We start from the raw sequence: 18,748 nt of genomic DNA, 5'->3' as shown, positions 1-18,748 counted from the left end.
GGAAAGAGGGAGGGAGGCTGTACAGAACGCCGTGCTAATTCTGTGTGGGATCAGCCAAGAGCCAGTGCAAGGAGGAGGGAATGCAGAGGGGAAGGAACAGGCCCTGCGTTTGGCCATGAAACTGCAGAGAGGAGTGGTAGTCCCTGACTCTTCCTCCCACCCAGCATGCAATCGCACTTCTACTTTTGTGCTAGTGCGAGGGCTAATACACTCTCACGGCTGGCCTCTTCACAGAGCTCTTCATTTGCTGGATTCGTTTTGAGGTGATCAAAATCCGAATCAGGTGATGACACATCTACACGAGCACTTGATCTAAGAGCTTGCTGCGATAGAGTCAAACCTCTCACTCCCCACATCATCTCTCATGTTCCCCTGACTGGTGGCTGGACTCACTGACACGACAGAGACCACAGCCCAGCCAAAACAGGGAATGGTTTTCTGTCTCAACGAGTCAATGAGGACGACTGTATAGCCAGGTATTTCCTAACACTAACATAAGGTGAGAGTGAGACTTCATCCTTCCAGCAGCAGTACGCCACTAAGTGATTTCAGCCCTATTAGGTAATGGCACATTAAATCTCTCACTGTGTGGCATTATTTCCCCTAATGAGCCATTTCAGGGACTCATTTCCATACCCTAATTTAGCACATCTTACTAAATGTATACAGGCAAGGCACAGACCTATAGCATGAGGTCCATCTCCCCAGCTTTAAGTGCAGATAATCTCATTATTACTCATGTCTTCCCACTTATACAACTAGCAATGTATGTTAGCCCTTTTTGCCACTTTACTATTTATTTGCTAGTACCCTCTACTTTCCCTCCCATTTCCAACTGCACCTACTATTTACCTTTCACCTCCTGGAATCAGGGATTTTAAGCGAAAAATTCCCCCACACAGGTGTGGCTGGCAGTTTTTGCTCCCGGTACCCTCACCTGTGTTTATGCACATTTTGCTGAGTTGTCTCAGTTTGCCTAAATGATCCAAACCATTTTTTTAATGCCATTATTTATGCCTCCACTAATCTCTGTGCTGTCCACACCGTACCATCTTGCATTTGTTTCCAGACCGTCCCACGCTGATCCCAACTAGAAACACTTTTCCGCTTTCTTTGATTAGTCAGTTCCTAATCAACTTAAGCAGTACTTCATTTAATTCAAAGATACTTTTTAAAACCAAAATATACCACACTACTAAGTTAAAGACCTTATAAAAGTCTATTACACACAGACAAAACCCGTAGCAACAAAATTTCACGTATCCAAACAACAAAATCTCATTTGAGCAGACCTGTTTTCACAAATTGAAAAGCTGAATAGCACGATTATACAGCTATTCTTATACCATCTAAATTCTTTATCAAATTTTCCATAGTTTTTTCCTGGAACTGATACCAGATTAGCCACTCTTTACTCACTCACCCTTTTTCAGTAGTGATGCAAAATGTTACTGGTTTTTCGCTCTTCTGAAGTCTCCCTCCTGTTCGCAGATTTATTAGAAATCAGTCTCAGCCAGACATCCAGAGACTTTATCAAGTGACTTAAAATTCCCTTCCTGACTTCAGCTTCCCTTATGAATTTTCTAAATATATCTTATTTCTATATCAGTTACCATCTACTACCCTTTCTCTCTACCCATTATATGCACCTTTTATTTTTAAACACTATGTCCCTTCACAGCAAGAAACTAGCAACTGTCAAGAGGACTAAACTGCAAAATAGGAAAAAGGTCATTTTCAGGATACTTTTAATAGGCACTAAGTAATTCCTGGGATTTATAAATGTGTATAGATACATATTAAGCACAAGTTATAATCAGCACATAATGCACTTTTTTCCCAATGCATCTTATTTTTGTGGCAGGGAGGAGAGCAAAAAGGATTACTTCAGTTCACTCCTGAATTCATTTTGGCTTAAATAAGTACTTGGAGTTCCCAACACCATTTCATATATTTAGGAGATCACCTGTTTACGTGTGCAAGTGTGTGAATCCTATATATAGATTAACAGATGTCCCAAGAGCCAATCCAAGGCTGTTGTACATGGAGCTCAGCCAAAGTTCTAGAATGACCAGAGAAATTCAAAGTTACTCAAAGACAGACTGGAGTGTAAGTTTTTTAATCACAAACCAACAATCTTCTGTTTCCTTTATCCCTCTAAATTAATCTTTAAATTAATTTTCAAATTAGAAATAAATCCGGTCATATAAAAGGAGAGATATCTCTGCTGGCTAGAAAATAAGTTCCATAATTGTACCCTTCTACCCACCGCTCTCATTCAACTCGTATCACAGTCGATGCAACATTTTGCGGGTTTTGTACACTTGTCTGATTTTCCCACCCAAAAATGGGCACAATTTATTTATTTCACAAATATGAAAAATTCTGAAATACAAAGTTTGAACAAGGTTTTTATATCTCTAATGAACTGTTCCAGAAATTAGTAAAACATTCCAGAGAAGTCTGGGAGCTGGCATAGATGACTGCTGCCAGCAGTTTAAGAGGAGGGGTAGAGAAAAAGTGGGGGGAGGAGGGGAGGGAGGTGTACTAAGAGACAAGTAACATTGCAATACAGCTACTATCAACGGAGTTACACTGTTAGTGAAATACAGCAAGTCATGATTACTTTTTGTTGCCTTAACAGGGAACCCACAGGCATATTCCAAGACCAGAGCTTACTCCTGCCTACTCATGGCAGGTACCAGCTCAGAGCAGTATATGCCTAATATACAGAGGCTACACCCATAGGGACGCTTTCAGGACACTTGAACTCCAGTCGTGGTACAAGGGATGCATTAGTAGCAAGCAGTAGCAAGAACAAATATTTATGATGAGCTGAAGTGTTTTTTGCAGCTCATCATCTAAATCTGCAACAGCGTGCCTGCCCTTACACATATACACCTGAAAGCTCTTCTATTTCTAAACCACACTTTGCATTTAACAGCATGACTAGAACTGCTACAGAAACTAGACTGCAGCCTCTGCATCTCAGCATCCAAGCGAAAAAAAAATATCTTATCTTAGAGACTATGTCACATACCAGGACAAATTTATGACAACAAATTAAAAAAATATTCTGTATTTCCTGTTGTTTTGAGAACTAGTGAAGAGAAGCACACAGCTCTGAACTGCAGCTTGTGGTGCGGCCCTTGTGCCTTTTTGTGTTGAATACAGACTTACTGCCAAAGGGACTCTGTGTTCACATTTCTACAAAACCTCTTCTTCCAAGAAATCCCAAGTGATACTCAAGGTCACCCAAGCAAGGTAATGATTAAGCACAGCCATATGGTGGATTACAACAGACAGCACGAGCAGTAGCACAGAACAGGAAGGGAGGAAAGCTGCTATAGCCAAACGAAACCCTATAGAGGGGCTGAGGGAGGCAGAACTCCCTGGAATTCGGGCTAGGATACCCGTGCAAAAAGGGAGAGTGGAAGACACAAAGTGCACATTAACTAGATAGGCTCTATGCTCACAGATGTGATTTATCGATTTTGGAAATTCAGTGAAAGCAGTCTGCTTGATAGAAAAATTCATCCTTGCAACCCAATCAATAAGCCACGCAATTAGAAAGAGAAACTACCGAAGAACAAGTGAAATTAGGCTAACTTCATTATCTAAGCTGAGGAAAGTGCAAGAGTAAGTAAAAGCAGTAAAAAGCAAACTATGCACTTTAATGCTTATAAGGGTTCATGGTCATTTATTTTTATGCCGCTCAGCACCTCTGAACACCCCGTTTGAAAGCCGTGTGCTACAGCATCCACTTAACTCACAAGAAAGCATTAATACTGCACAAGCTGGCATGGAAACCTGCCAGTTAATTCATCAACTCCTCTACCTTTCAGTAGTGATAAAGATTTTTTAAAGAGAATTTTCACTGGCCTAGCACTGAGTAGATCTGACTGGGTTTACTTTGTGAGGGTCAGAGAACACAGCCTAAGGAAACATGGCACTAGGTCACCATTTGCAGCCCACACATACATTTAAATTTTTCAGTACAATCTGTATAACACTGTTAGACTAAACCAACAGTCTATATGCAACCAACTTAATTATAATATGCAACCGACTTGTGCAACCATAAAATACAACTTTGACGACATGGGATATTTTCTGAACAAAATCATCACAGCTGTCTGTGCAACACTGGGGCCTCTAACTTAAATACCACAGTGCCATGTAACTACTGCTGTGAAGGGTGAAGCCACCTTTCCACTTACCACTTGGCCAGCAGCAGCCATTCTAATCACATTGAGAAGAGAACTTTTTTTTCCTAGTTTCTGATTAAATAGTCAGATTTGACCAGTAGCCAATGCCAAATTCAGCTTTGGAACATATCAGCAGCATATCGGTCATTGTTTTCAGTGAAGGTTATATCCTACATTTGTGATTGAATTCAGTCCCTTGGAGATGTCGTGAGAAAACGTTTCTCTCACACCATAAGTGGTCTCTGAGCATTTTTCAGCTGTGCCTTCTTACAAAACAAATGTTGACTTGCATTAGCCCTTTCACGCTTCGAGGGGAAGCCAGATTAGATTTGGTTCATACATCAGCAAGAGCAGCATCTGCTAAACTCCAGTTGCAACACATTTCTGTACAGAAGCAGCAAAGGGTCATTAGTATTATCAAATTTACTGTAGTGTCCGCAAGAAGCTATAAGAAAAATTCAGCTATGAAAGTTTGTGATCAATGAGTGAGTATACAGTGGTCAAAATTAATTTTGAAAATAACTCAAATTGCTGAGGTGGATGACTTTTTTTTTTTTCAGAGCTGAGTTTTTTCTGGCACTGTTGACACCACCACCACACCCCCCCTCCGTCACACAGAATGTACTAGAATGGGGGTTACCAACAAAGAAAAGCCAACTTTTCGGGCCTTTTTTAAAGGCAATTTTCTGAGCCTAACAGCATTTTAATCCACTAACTGCTGATGGGGAATACCCGCTGGCTTTGCATTTAGGCAGACTATGCAGTTAACAGAGAAGCATTTAAGTGAAGCAGACTGTAAATGACACCCAAACTGCAGGGATTATATGACAGTTTGCTACTCTGGGAAGGGGATGCCAAAAATTCACATCGCTCTGTGGGGTGAAGGAGAAGCAGCAGGTACACTGTTGATCCTCACAATTTGCAAGCATACACTGTTATTGGGAATAGCAGCCATACAAGTCTATCTCAATGCATTTTAAAGAATAGCTTGGAGCAAGCCTGGGCACAGGACAGTTAAGCAGAAGTTTATTTCTTTACCATTTGAGACTATCTTACATTCCACTACCTCTTTTCTCTACTGCAGCAAAAACGGCTGCTATTAAAATGCAGGCAGTTTCCTCATCTCTTCCTTAGCAACCATACTACAGAGAAAATGGAGTTTGGGAGGGTAAAGAATAGAAAGAGAATTTGTTTTGGTCTCTTCAACTGTTACAATAACCTTTCACACTAGAGGCAATAGCCACTTATTTATATTCATGCTGTGGTCCTCTCTTTGTGAGAAGTAGGATTGGGATCACTCTCCCTATACCCAAGGAGGAGGTCTGTGAAGGAGATCCTGAACAGGAAACAAAACCAGGATCAGGAGTGGTTCCCTATTGCGGGTCATATCAATGATGAAAGTGGATTTCTTAGCAGCACTGCAGAAATCAGCATGTTCTGCCACAATAAGCTTAGACGGACAGGTGTCTCATATCAGTTTGGGAAACACTGATAAAATTCTGGGGAACACTGATAAAACTCCTTACCCAGCTGTGCTTGTCAAACAGAGCCAATAGTAGGCACAAAGCCAAACAGGAGGTTCAACCAAGAAAGCCACACAGCTGCATCCAAGGCAGATCTAATACAGAGGACTTGAAATTTTTTTCATGACCACCTTTTCTTTCTTACCCTCCTAGTAAGCTTTTGAGAGCACTGAAAGTTTGTGCAGGTGAGAACAGGAGTACAATTCTGCCTGATGTAGACTTAAAACCTCTATCAAGAGATTCTTAAAAAACAGAACAGATCCTTCACCTCCAAAGCAACAACTTCCAAAATATTTCACAGTAGATGTGCTAGTAATAATCCAAGGATGTAATGTGGGTCACATAACACCAGGGTTGGGTTTTTTTCTGTCCAGCACTTCCAAAAGCCTTCAGGCTCTCAAATGCCCAGAAGCTTTTAAAAGCAGCTGAAAAGTACAGAAAAAGGAGTGACTGGTCATTTAAGAACACCAAAAGAGAAGGATGAGAGAAAATGAACTGACTCTCACCCTCAGGACAAGAAAAGCTTGTTTCCTGATAAAACACACTCTTCAAAGCTTCTACAGCTCACACTGTTCTTGGGTCATATAAAATCATTGACAGGACATGCAGCTTACACATGCCTGCTGACATAATAGATGCATTCTCTATATGACCATGTTCCAGAAGACCACTTTTGGCTACTAGAAACAGAAAAACAGGTACAGGGCAATAGTCCCTTTTTGTTGGGAGGACGCTGTTGGAAGAGAAATATGAAATAGGAATAATTTAAAAAAACGTTTTCAAAGGATGATGAAATACTTGCATGTATGATCTTTTAATGAGCCAATGTTATGAGGCATTAAATAGCTCTCTTAGTGGAGACAAACAAATACGGCTTCTTTGATATGGTTAATTTAGCAGAATCAAAGATTTCAACCTACAGAAGAAACTGCTCCCCAAAGAATATGGAATCAGAAGCAAATACACAATCAAAAGCAAAAGAATCTGTTTCATTCCTCACATATTGCCACAAGGTAGCTGGTTTACACTGTGAGTGCAGAACAAGCAGCTACCTCAGCAGTTCATTTTTGAGGCTTTGTAACATCTTTGATACAATGTGAAAATCAAAGTAATGTTAATTAAAAACTATATTTAGAAGATAAACCCACAATTTACAGCAATTTTGGTTTTGCTTGGACATAGACTACAAGACAAACAAAAGCAGGAGCACGGTCCAAGGATCACAACATAGTATCATCTAATGCCCAGACAGGACAGAATAGTTACTCCTGTTGGTGGTTTCCAAAGGCTCATGTCAGCATTGGTGTTCTGGGGTGGTAAAATGTGTAGATAGAAAAGGATGAACAAGTTCATAGTCTCAGAAGTTTAGAATCTCAGTCCTCAATACTGCACACAATTGAACATGTTTATTTCGTGGGTGCTACTCATGTATATGACTCTAAATACATGCAAACTTGATTATTACTACAAAAGTTATGCTGAATTTTGCAGGGTTCTTTTTATGTTTATTTAAAATAAAGACTAGCAGTTGCTGTGCATTTTCCAGCATTTCCCTTTACATTCTTCCTTCATTATTTAACTCCTGCTATTTCCATTAAACATTGGGGGGTTTAATGCCATTTTAACCATTGCTACTTTTTAATGCAATGCCAGCTTTGTCTTCTTTAATACTAAAATTTTAAAATCAGATAAATGTATTACCGTTAGTACATAAGTCTTTCTATTGAACACATAGAAGCCCACTCTTATCATAAAATCTTGGTACTCCTAATAGTCCGTTTCAGCACTCACTGAAACTGTTAAAATAGAATAGGCCTTTAAGAAATAAACCTGAAATACACAGGAACTGGTATATTTAGTAAGATATGTAACATGTAAAGATGTGCAACAAGCTTGTCAACAGGAAAAGTTGGTTTGCTTTCTGTGCAGGGTACAGATTCTTATAAAATCATTTCATCCCAGTAATACTGGTTAGGTGAAAACTAAGGGTGTGAATAACTAGGCACATATCCATATCTATGGAATCTGGCTACCATGCATGATTCAACAAGATGACATGTAACAAAATACCTAGGTGGAAAGGTCTACCTAAAATTGACACACCAGTATCATAAGACAGTAAATATTATCTGTAATCAGTGCTTGTTGATGCCATCTATATATCCATTGTTACTATCTATAGCTGGAAGAGAAGCCTTGAGGGGGGAAAAAACAGAGAGAATTTCCCAACTCCCTGTGTAAACTTGAGTCACAGTCTATACTGATTTATATGTTTCCATGAACAAGGAGGAACTAACATTGCCCTTAACCACCTTGCAAAGAAGACCCTAGAAAGAAATTCTCCCAGATAATTTAATATGACATGGCAGATGGGGACAAATGAAGGAAAAAGGAGGAATGGGTAGATATATCCTGACAATCAGATGTACAGCTGACTACTAATGTGTCAGTACAAAATGCAAGCTACTCAAGGGGAAAAACCAAGTTTGAACCCTTTTTATTTTTTTTCTTTTACAGATAGAGGTATTTCCACCTATAAGAAGAAAGAGCTCCAACCTTTATTTTTTTCCTTAAAGATGAGACATGAGAGTTGTTCATATTTTTTCTGAAAAATTATACAGAAGAAACAAGAAAAAACATGTTTGGAGATACATCAGAATCTGATTTTTTATTTTATTTAAAACTCTGGGTTCAAGGGATGACAGGTTTTTGGGTGCAGAAAAAAAATCAAGTCTTGAGACAGTGCCAAGACACATTCATAAAACACATGATTGATTAGACGTGTTTATAATACTAAAAGTGATGAGGAAATCCTTCCATGCCTATTTCAGCAATGAGAGACACGGTCTCTCATTTTTCCTTCATAGATCATCTCCCATATTGCAATTTCTGCTGCAGCACAGCACTCCAGTGTACTAACAGCCTCTCAGATCACGTCAAAAACTTCCTCAAACATTTCTCAGAGACTGTGGTGTTAACCCAATGATTCAGCCTTCCCTCTGCCACGGGGCACCCTCTACAGATAGAAGGTAAAAGCTCCCTTCACAGAAATCTAATGGTCAAGATACCACAGAACTTCTGTGGCAACAGCTGCACCACCTTGACATATGAGCTGTGTTTTTGGGTTTTCCACTTAAAGATGGAATAATTCTGTATCTCCAAGACCATTTCAGATTCTTAACCACCTAAAGATGTTCAGTTTACTGCAACTAAATGCAAATGAGAGCAAATGTGTTTTTCCACAAGTGGTAGAAAAAAAGGACTTTGAAGTATGCAAATTTAAATACAAAACCACCAGTTATTTAGAAAAAGTAATTAACCGCTTATATAGGGAACTTGGAAAGCCGGTCATTATAATTTTAAATTAGCTAGCTTGAGCATCTCTCAGCTTCAGTTGGTTGATTGTGCTGACAGTTATTTCATGGAACATGGAACAAAAGTGGGTTTGCCCAACATGCATATTATATGCAAAATAAAGACTCAGAGCATTCCCTATCTGTTTACCATTCCTGCCACCAGCTTTTGTCCAAGTCTCTTAGCAAGAATTTCAGGTGGATGCTACAAGGAATTACCATATTTCTTTAATCCATGGTAGTGAGAAACATCTTTGCTGTTTCCTCAAAGACTGCAAAGAACACATGCCACAATCGTGGCATCGGAGGTTCAAATAAAGATCCTGGCCTTTGTACTGCAACAGTCTGACACCTTCTTTACAGTTTAAGTACAAATTCTATTATAATTCTGTTTCTACTTGTAAAAAGTTGCAAGATTCAGCTATAGCCATCATGTCCCTCTACATCAGAAATCAGTTCCTTCACAGCAGCTGATACCCAGAATTTGTATTACACATAAAAAGCACATCAAATTCCCTCAAACTCGTTAAACTGTGATCATGCAACATCTATCTACGACTTTTTACTTCCTTTCTCTTTGGATATTTACTTTCTTTCAAAACTCTGGACTGCAGATCTCCAGGACCAACTTTCTTCTTTTTTTCTATGAGGGAAGATCCACAGCATCAAAACTAAATCTGGCTATGAGGTTTAATGTGGTTCTGAAGTGCTATCACAGCTAAAAATATCTGAAGAATATAATTCTGTGTAACAGGTCAATCTGCAAACTAAAAAAACCCAGCAGTCCAGAATGGCCTGCATGACCACTGACTTCAGACTGGTGGACAAATTCTGCAGATGTTTAAAATGTTACTGCTGGCTCAGTCCTCTACTGAAGGGCACAGAGGAGACTGCCAGCAGCAGCAGGTACTCCCACACTCATTACACACAGTGGAAGATTCTCTCCAACTGCTCATAGAGGTGGGCTTTCGCTAATAAACTGAACACAAGCAAGTGAAGGACAGACACATTTCCTTTCTGTTGCTCCCTCCAGCAAAGAAGCAGGGGAGATAGCTCTGTGGTGACAGTGTTTGTAACCGCTGTAGTTAGATTCACGGTCACGTCAGTCCTGAAGACACAATCCTCATTCTAAACTGCCTGCAGTCAGTTTGACAGCTATTATTAGCAGCAGTAAAACAGTCTCTCAGTGAAGCACAAAGGTACTACTAGTTTAGCATCAACTTCTAAAATGTCATCTTCCACTCCTGAAAAGGGGGAATTTGACATTGGAGCATGGATAAGGGTACGAGCTGCAAGCAGGCTTAGATGGACTTTCGCACTTTAGTATAATAAAGAAAGAGGCATGAAACCTTGGTAAAGTGAAAGTGAAGAAAAAGAGCATCACAAAGAGCATTCTCCAAAATAAGAAAGAAAACCCACAACTGTTTGCAGCAGCAGGTTACATGCTGCTTGTAATACCGATCAAATTACACAAAGGGAGCTTGTACATCCTGGCCTCCAGCACTGCTGTGAAATTTGCAGAAGTGAGTAACCAAAGAACAGAGTTACTGCTACATTCAGTTCCTACAAAAAACAGTTACAGTCCCCATGCATTTAATACTAGAGAAACAAGTCACACCATGAAGCTGGGGAAAGTCCACACAGAGAAAGTCAAAAGTGGAGCTCTTCCTTCTGTTGGCCAAAGGACATCACTCAGTTCCCCCAAACAATCCAGCTGGGTGGCACAATGATTGTGCCCTGACAAGTGTTTCAGTGAGGAAGGTCACCAAAAAGATGTTAAATGTGTCAGCTGGTAGGGTGCAGCAGAGACGCTACAGGAAATACCCTCAGAATGGTGACAGGACCTCAGACTCCAGTCTGTGCTTCAGCTCCATGAGTTGCCTTTGGAGATGGAGACCACAAAATGAGGTTTTTATAAGCCTGGCTGCACCAGATTATTCCTGTCCCTACCATGGAGAAAACTTCATTATGGACACTTCTGTTGAAAACTTTCAAACATCTATCTTTTTTTACAAAGATTTTCTTTACAGCTGCTTACTTCTGAAAGATTGTATTAAAACGAGATTGTCTAGAAAGCTTGGATTTCACCAATTTTCACTGTTGATTCTGTAAAGAATCCATGTCCCAAAGCAATATACCCTCTACCTTATTAATGAGCTTCTTATGCATTTCTTGTTAGCTTCATCAGGCTTAGTCTAACTTTAGATGGCAGAACTGCAGACGAAAAAGTTCAAATCTTTGTTTACTTGGAAGAATGCTTACTATATTATATACACAATAACCTTTGCCAGTAGGTCACCTGCATAGTTCTTCTACCTATCTCATTGAACACCAGGAAAAATCCTGAATACACTGATAAGCAAAAAAACATTTTGTAGTTCTCATTAGTAATCACCATATTGCAATGTACTTCAGCTACTGCAGGTCTGCTGTTAGCTTGGAGAGATAACAGGTTAGTAAATTTTACATACCACCAGGGAAACACATTGTATCTATTTCCACTAGCCCAAGGAAAAGAAAGAAAACCATGAGTTCTGCTTCATGTTAACGCCATTCAGCAGATTATGCATCCACTTACAGGCCTCCTGCAAGAAAAAGGAACACAATTTGTCCCATAGGCTCACTGCACATTTTTGTTTGATAAACCTAAGCTATGTCAGGAGCCATATCCCATTTTCTACCATAGGCTGCAGAGGTTCTTGCCAAGAAATGTGCTGCTTTAACATTTTGGATGGAAATTTATTGATGCAGCAGGTGACAAGATCAGTAATTCAATGCTCAGAAAAGACTGGATAGATGGGAGTTGAGGCACGAAAGGAAAGACCTAAGCAGGCACTTAATTTTGGTATAGATATTTGTTAAGTTGTTGATCGCACTTGCAGGTGTGACAGAACGCTGAAAAATCTGAGGTGACTAGTGACAGATCTTATAGATAAAAGTACTGAGATAAGATTTACTCAGGCAGCCTGACGTGGATCCAAAAACACAAGCAGAAACCAGGACTGTCACAGGAGAGTCACGGTGACATCTGTCTGGCAAGGGCTTTTAACAGGCATATTAACAGCAGAAGTTGTTTCTGGATGCAAAGGAGCAATCTGGGCTTAAGTATCATGGTTCTGTTTTCAAAAAAGCATCTGCTTTTCAATACCTCCCAGGAAGTCTAAGCATCAGTCATTTGCTGTTTAAAAGTATATATACAGATATTTTCTACAGAAAATAAGCAACAAATAATTATCAAATAATGAATAATTTGAAAGCCACGCAAATTTTTTCAAGCTTTATTAATGCGTTTCCCAGTTGCTGGGATTATCAATACCCCAGCATCACTGCCATTGAACATAAAGCTCAGTTTAACTGTGAAGAAAATTAAGTTGATAGGGCAGGAAAGTACTTAGTGCAAATTTACTTGGTACCATGACTAGTTCAAAGCATTGTCTGCATAAATGCTACTGACAGCTGCACTCATTGCACCACACCCAGTTTCTATTCTTTTTGTTTTCTGCATGCGTTGAGTCCTTACATTTCCTTGCTCTTGCAGGTCCGAGTCTACAACTTTTTCCTTTTAGTACTTTGTGCTAAAGAAAGTATTATAGTAGCCATTTTTTGACAAATGAAGTAGATCACTGTGTGGTAAACAAGCTAGCCTCTGTTCCTCTCCTCCTCCTCCTCCCATTCCCAGCATGAAAATAGCTAAGGCTAAAGCAACAGCTGGGGATCATTACACTGACAGGAATAGTTCAGTAAACTCCAAGAGGGGAAAACATGTCATATCCAAAAAAACCGAAAACACATTAGGGCAGCAGGACTGAAAAAATATGTGAATTCAACTCCAGGGATAATGCTGGCTCTGCTTCCACTGATAACGACTGACTTATAAAAACCCTGGTCATTCAGTGTTAACCCTTTCCCTAAGCTTCCCACTCGCGTTATAAACTTAACAAATACCCTGAAACACCTCTAAGTCTTCACAGTCAAATGAGGCACACTGGGAATTAAGCAAAAATAAATTTAAATTGTCATCTTACTGCCAGCTTTGAGCCACCTCACATTTATACACCATTATGTTACCTTCACTGCACCTCTCGCCTTTTAAGCATAATCACAGTCACTGTGCTACCCATTTGCAAAGAGTGGTTGCAGCACAAGACTACAGGGAGTCTAACTACATACTTTTGATGTGCCCCTGGATTTGCTGTAAGAAATGACAAGAGGTTATCTCCCCATACATTCAACACATTTTTTAAGTTTCTTCTGTGCCAGAGCACTATTTGCATAAATAATTCTGAATTGTGGGATGTATCTGGCCATAATTCAGAGATGTGTCTGTTGCATTATGTGACTGGTTTCTGATGTTCCTTATCCATGCGTTTGCACGAGGCATTGCTTTCACATCTCCCACAGCATCTTCAGGTCCACTCCGAACTAGGAAAATGGAGATCAACCTTTACAGAAAAATGTCACCCTGTATTCCTGTGAGATGCCTCAGATGCATCAGCTGCCCTCTTGCTGGGGATCTCCTTGGTGTTGATAGCTTTCAAGTCTGTGCAGGTTCTTCTGCCCTCTACTGGAATGAGGTACAGCCACTGACCAGCTTTACCTTCAAGTGCCCGGAGGTGTTATGACAATAAGGTCGATCACTCCTGAAGAAAGCCATATGTTAACAAGTACTTGCATGACTCCTGATCTCTTCAAAGTACTAAACAGATATTAATAGTTTAATCGAAGGCTAAGCTAACTCAAATTACCTCACATTTGCTGTGGACCAAGAATGCTCACACAGTTACCGCAGATCAGATGGCATGCAGAAACTTGTTCATGTGTCTGGGCCCCGACACACAAATCTTGGAAAAAGACAGGTGAGTTTCACTGTCAGCACCCAAGTCACATTGAACATTTTTGAAGGGAGAACTTGCCGAAATAAGTATTTAGTTTAAGAGCAACGAATGAAAGACATTGCACAGAAGTGGAAAAGTTGTGATTTACTTTTGGAAGTACTTAATTCTAAGCCAGACTCACATGAATGCTAATCGGTTTTTGAGTAGCTTTCTGAAATTAGAAAACTTGCAATTCCCTCTTCATATCTTTCATGAGGGGCTACCATACTGTTGCGTTAACTAGCCCAGGAACTGCAAACTGGGCTCTGGTATTTGAAAACTAAATCATTCCAAGGCATTCTTGAACAGAAAACATGTTTATGGATTCCCAAATTCTAGGAATTTTACAAATAACTGCCCCAACACATACTCTGAAAAATAGAAGCGTATGTTCTTTTACTTCCCCATGTCAAATACATTTCTGGGTAGAAACGATCAGCAGTTCCCAAACTTCAATGTCAAGACCTAATTCAAAAAAATAAATAAATCAGATTTAGGAGACCGTCTTTTTTCCAGAGGCAAGGAAACAAGATGAATTCTATTTCAGATAGCCGCTTCTCATGAGATTCATTAAGAGAATAGGTATAAGCATTGTTACTATAATACACACACCTCTTATTTGCCTGGCTTTATAAAGAGGACAAAGCAGAGTGGCATCCATTCATCTGTGTGTGGTAAAGACTGAGGAAGAAAAGTGCATGAATTTTCTGTCCTGGGTAATAACAAAACTAAGCCGTCCCATTTTTAGGGGGACCAAAACTGAGGTACAAGAGTCGTTATACTTTCAGCTCAATGCTAATTCTGGACTTCCAGAGCTTCAATAAGGGTTTACATGTAAGTGCATCTGCTTCTCCACTGCCTGTACAATTTGGCTCTGTAAAATACAGTGCAGGCTACAGCATAAATACAACAGGCATCCCAACACTGCAGGAGACTTGAATGGAGCAGCAACAAAGCTAAAGAGTTACTCCTTTCTCTTCTGACACAAAAGCAGCTGGAAGCATCTATTTCTCTTCCCTATCCTTCCTGTTTGGTAGCTGGTACAAAGTAGCTTTCCTCATCACATATGATATTTGAGTATCGTGAATTAGACATGGGGTAGGCTGATGATATTGCTAGATTTTGCAGAGTCAACAGAGCTTTTTCGATAATCAGAATTATACAAGAATTCAATGACCTTAATTCACTTCAACTTGAGAGAGCAGCAAACATTTTTATATTGATTAAAGTACTACAGAACTGCATTTTCTTCATTCAACGTGTTTCCTACTGTAGAGCTTGTGATATTTAGTGACTGGATGAAAGATCTATCCTGGCACATCCAAATGCAGAGTGCTCACCTTCTGTAAAAATCAACGCCTTGCAAATACCAGACAGCTGCAAGTTCTGGCTTTTTTTATTTTGGTTTGGTTTTTTGCTCTGAAGATTGATGTGCTGTAGTTCTTTGCCTTCAGAGCAGACAAAGTATTCTTGGAATACTGCCTATACTAATGGATTTATGACTCCCAAACTTGAATTTGAGGACTGTGACTTCAGTTTTCTTTTCCTTCTCTGTATTTGTTCGACAAAGAGTATTCCAATGAAAACAAGCAACAAAAATAGTAATATTTTTAAAACCTAATAACAAGATAACTCTTGATATCTGTTAAAGAGGCTTGGTAAGGGGAGTGACAGTAGGGGATAGAAACTTAACAGTTTTGTTTGGCAGACTCAGCAGGCCTGGAGTTGCATATGAGAGAAAAAGCCTCTAAATGCAACTGCTAAAATTGTCTTCCACGCACTGGCCATCTTTCCACAACAAACATGGCCTTATTCTATCTGGCTTTTTGTCCTCAACTCCTACCACCCTTTCCTTTACTTTTGTGTCCAAAATGTCACGGAAAATAATTTTCTGCTCCTCTCAGATCACATTACTCGCTCTGAAAATCAGTCATCGCCTTATTTCTGAGGCCACTGTGTTCAAGATCTTTGTTCACTCCTGCAAGTTCCTATTACAATTTCACCTGCAGCCAGATGGATCCAGTATTTCTGATAAAACATAAATCTTGGTATGTTTACCATTGGCATTTTGTTATGTTCTGCCATTCTTCCCTGTAATCTTTTCCTGGTTCCTGTTTGTTGCTATTTATTATGTTACACACTATGAATGGATCACTGTCTCCTTTCATCTTCTCAAACTTTTCTCAATCCCTGCAGATCTTCTTGTTTCCTCGCAGATATCACTCCCTGAAATTTGACCTCCACCTGTCTACATAACCTTTCAGAATTGTCAAACCCCCCTAAAAAATCAGATATATTTGCAGGAGAATACCATTATCTAAAATAGAATCACATTTAGATACACAGACCCCACTCCTTCCACACTCTTCAAACAGCAACATACCGAAACTTAAAACGTGATACTCTATCTCCTTCAAAGCAGAGTTGCCACTCCAGAACAAGCCTTTACACCTTTAATAAAACAGCCTTAAAACATTGCTCACAAGAGCCCTATAGAGATAGAGAAAGAAATTTAAACTCTGAAATTAAAACTTCCAAATGCAAGTGAAATTGTCTCAAGGTCCAAGTGCTGCAAGTCACTACATACAGAGCTCCAACCTTGTCCTGTGACATGCTTATGAGCGCCCTCAGGGACAACAGGTCACAAGAGTCAGTGGGAAACCCAAAATCTGGACTACTGCCCAGAAAAGAAAAAGCAGGCAGATTCAATATGCAAGAGAAAAAAAAAAAAAAAAAGAAAGGAAGGAAAAAAAAACCCAACCCACAAACCAATTATACAGTGCCTACAACAAAGAAAGCAGAGCCTGCTAACCTTCTCGTAAGCTGTAGTATGAATCCTGGTATGTGCTTGAACAGCTCTTCCCTTGCTTTGACACAGTCTCTGCAAGCGGCACAATCCCGACATAGGCAGGCTGGAGTGTCTTGGCTTTATCCAACATATTAGAGGAAATCCCTGGACCTGAAGGCAGATTCTGTAACAGAGGAGGTGTCCCAGGCTAGTGGAAGGGGTGCTTAATCCTCACAAGAGACCCAACCGCAATCCCTCTCCACCAGGTTTCGGTCACTGCACCAAAGCGGGACAGTGGAAAAAAAATTAGTTTACTGCTAGATTCCAAGGCTGTGCTTGCATAGGAACAGAGACGTACTCAAGGCACAGACAAATCCTGACAGCCAACATCTAAAGATTAAAATCAGCAAGGCTCTTGGCAAAACTTTTCTTCCCACTATCTCAAAGCTCAGACAGAAACTTCAGTGTTTCAGCAAGCAGCTATAAGCATTCAGGATCCCAGTAGGCAGAGCAGTGCTTATCAACAGATGCGTGGACTTCTCCGTGGGGCCACTTGCAGTAACAGCCAACCTCATTCACCCAAAATAGTGAACAGTTGGTTTCTCTACTCACACTACAGACACCTGCCAGACAGGCAATATCATGTGATTGAGCACTACCCTCTCTCCCCCTGCACCTCCTGACTGTAAGCAAGCTCTGCACACAGCTAGAACACCAACACTCTGAGTGCAGAAGCCACGCTGCCTTTTGTCCCCTCCTGTTTAAACTATTAGAAATGGAATTTTAGTTGTGGGAAAGTTAAACTGATAATTCAGGAAACAGAGTTCTTACATGCATTTGCTCTGAGACCGCTTATCAGTAACAGCAGGCTACTTCTGTACAAGCACACATTCTCGTCTCTTCCTTTAAATCCTTTCTCCCAACCTAGTAGAAACACCTACCTGAAGATAATCAGCAGCCTCAAATCAATAACCCTCTACTGCAAGCACTAAAACTTCAGAATCTGTGCATGTATGGAAGCAGTCATCTCACCTGGAGCTTATTTAATGTGTGTCATGAATAGATGCCATATGGTTGACTAACTTTGGTTATACATACTACCCAGTATGGTACTGGAATTGGAAGTGGCCAGGGAAAAGCACGCTCCATCCATCCAGGAGGTACTCTTACCAGTACAGCTCATGGCTTTGTTGGTTTGTATTCAACAAACTTAAGCTAAGCATGCATCATAAAAGGTGCAATGAAGTCTAAAAAAGAGAAAAAAAAAAAAAAAAAAAAAAAAAGAGTTGCCCAATAAATACACATACCTGAAAAAAAGTATTCTTTCTATTTTTCCAGGAAAAAAAAAAAAAAGAAAAGATAGTAATTGGTGTCATCCTACAAGCCTGAAGCAAAGGCAGCAAATGGACATTACAAAAATGAGACGGTGAATACTCTAAACACTATTGGAACAGTGTCCATTGCATATTCTGCCCCCCCCAACAAAAATTTCTCATCTCCAATTGGTTTGAGAGGTATCCACACCATTTGATAAAGCAAGGCAGGAATAACAACCACAGGGGAAAAAGTCTCTAATAATGAAGTTAATATCTGTAGAAAAGTGGTGTTCAACCAAATTTAAAAAGCATTACTTTAGCTCTGCCATAAGCTGCATGAGAGGAACAAAACAATCTAACATATTTTTAAGTAACAAACTAAAAACTAATATACACAATTTCACATGTTTACTAAATAGTGATGCTAGATGGCATCAGTGCCATTTCTGAGCACCTTGAACAGTACTCTCCTTATTTTGAAATGTTCAACCTTCACTCAGAAAAGAATCCAAACTCTAAAGTTCCTGTGGGTAACAAAAATACCTCTGATGATAACATAAAGCTCTGTAATCACATTATTCCTAAATTACCAATGTATACAGAACACAAACTCTCCTCTTAAATTTAGGATTTGTAAAAGTCAGGTAAAGGGTTCAGTTTCACAATGAACTTTGGCCAATAAGGTC

At 39.8% G+C, this 18,748-nt stretch overlaps 1 protein-coding gene across 1 annotated transcript in view; it reads right to left on the bottom strand.

The window, feature by feature from the left end:
* Positions 1–16,897, bottom strand: part of MKL1 (megakaryoblastic leukemia (translocation) 1) — a 45,939-nt gene extending 29,042 nt beyond the window's left edge. The window contains exon 1 of the mRNA XM_009895255.1: positions 16,771–16,897. Coding sequence (XP_009893557.1) covers positions 16,771–16,897 — 127 coding nt within the window. The remainder of the gene's footprint in view (positions 1–16,770) is intronic.
* Between the last annotated feature and the right edge of the window lie 1,851 nt (positions 16,898–18,748).

Source organism: Charadrius vociferus, unplaced genomic scaffold (genome assembly GCF_000708025.1).
Source record: "Charadrius vociferus isolate BGI_N301 unplaced genomic scaffold, ASM70802v2 scaffold251, whole genome shotgun sequence".
NCBI lineage: Eukaryota > Metazoa > Chordata > Aves > Charadriiformes > Charadriidae > Charadrius > Charadrius vociferus.
The sequence above is the reverse complement of the archived record's forward strand: the minus strand, read 5'-3'. Positions and strand labels throughout refer to the sequence as shown.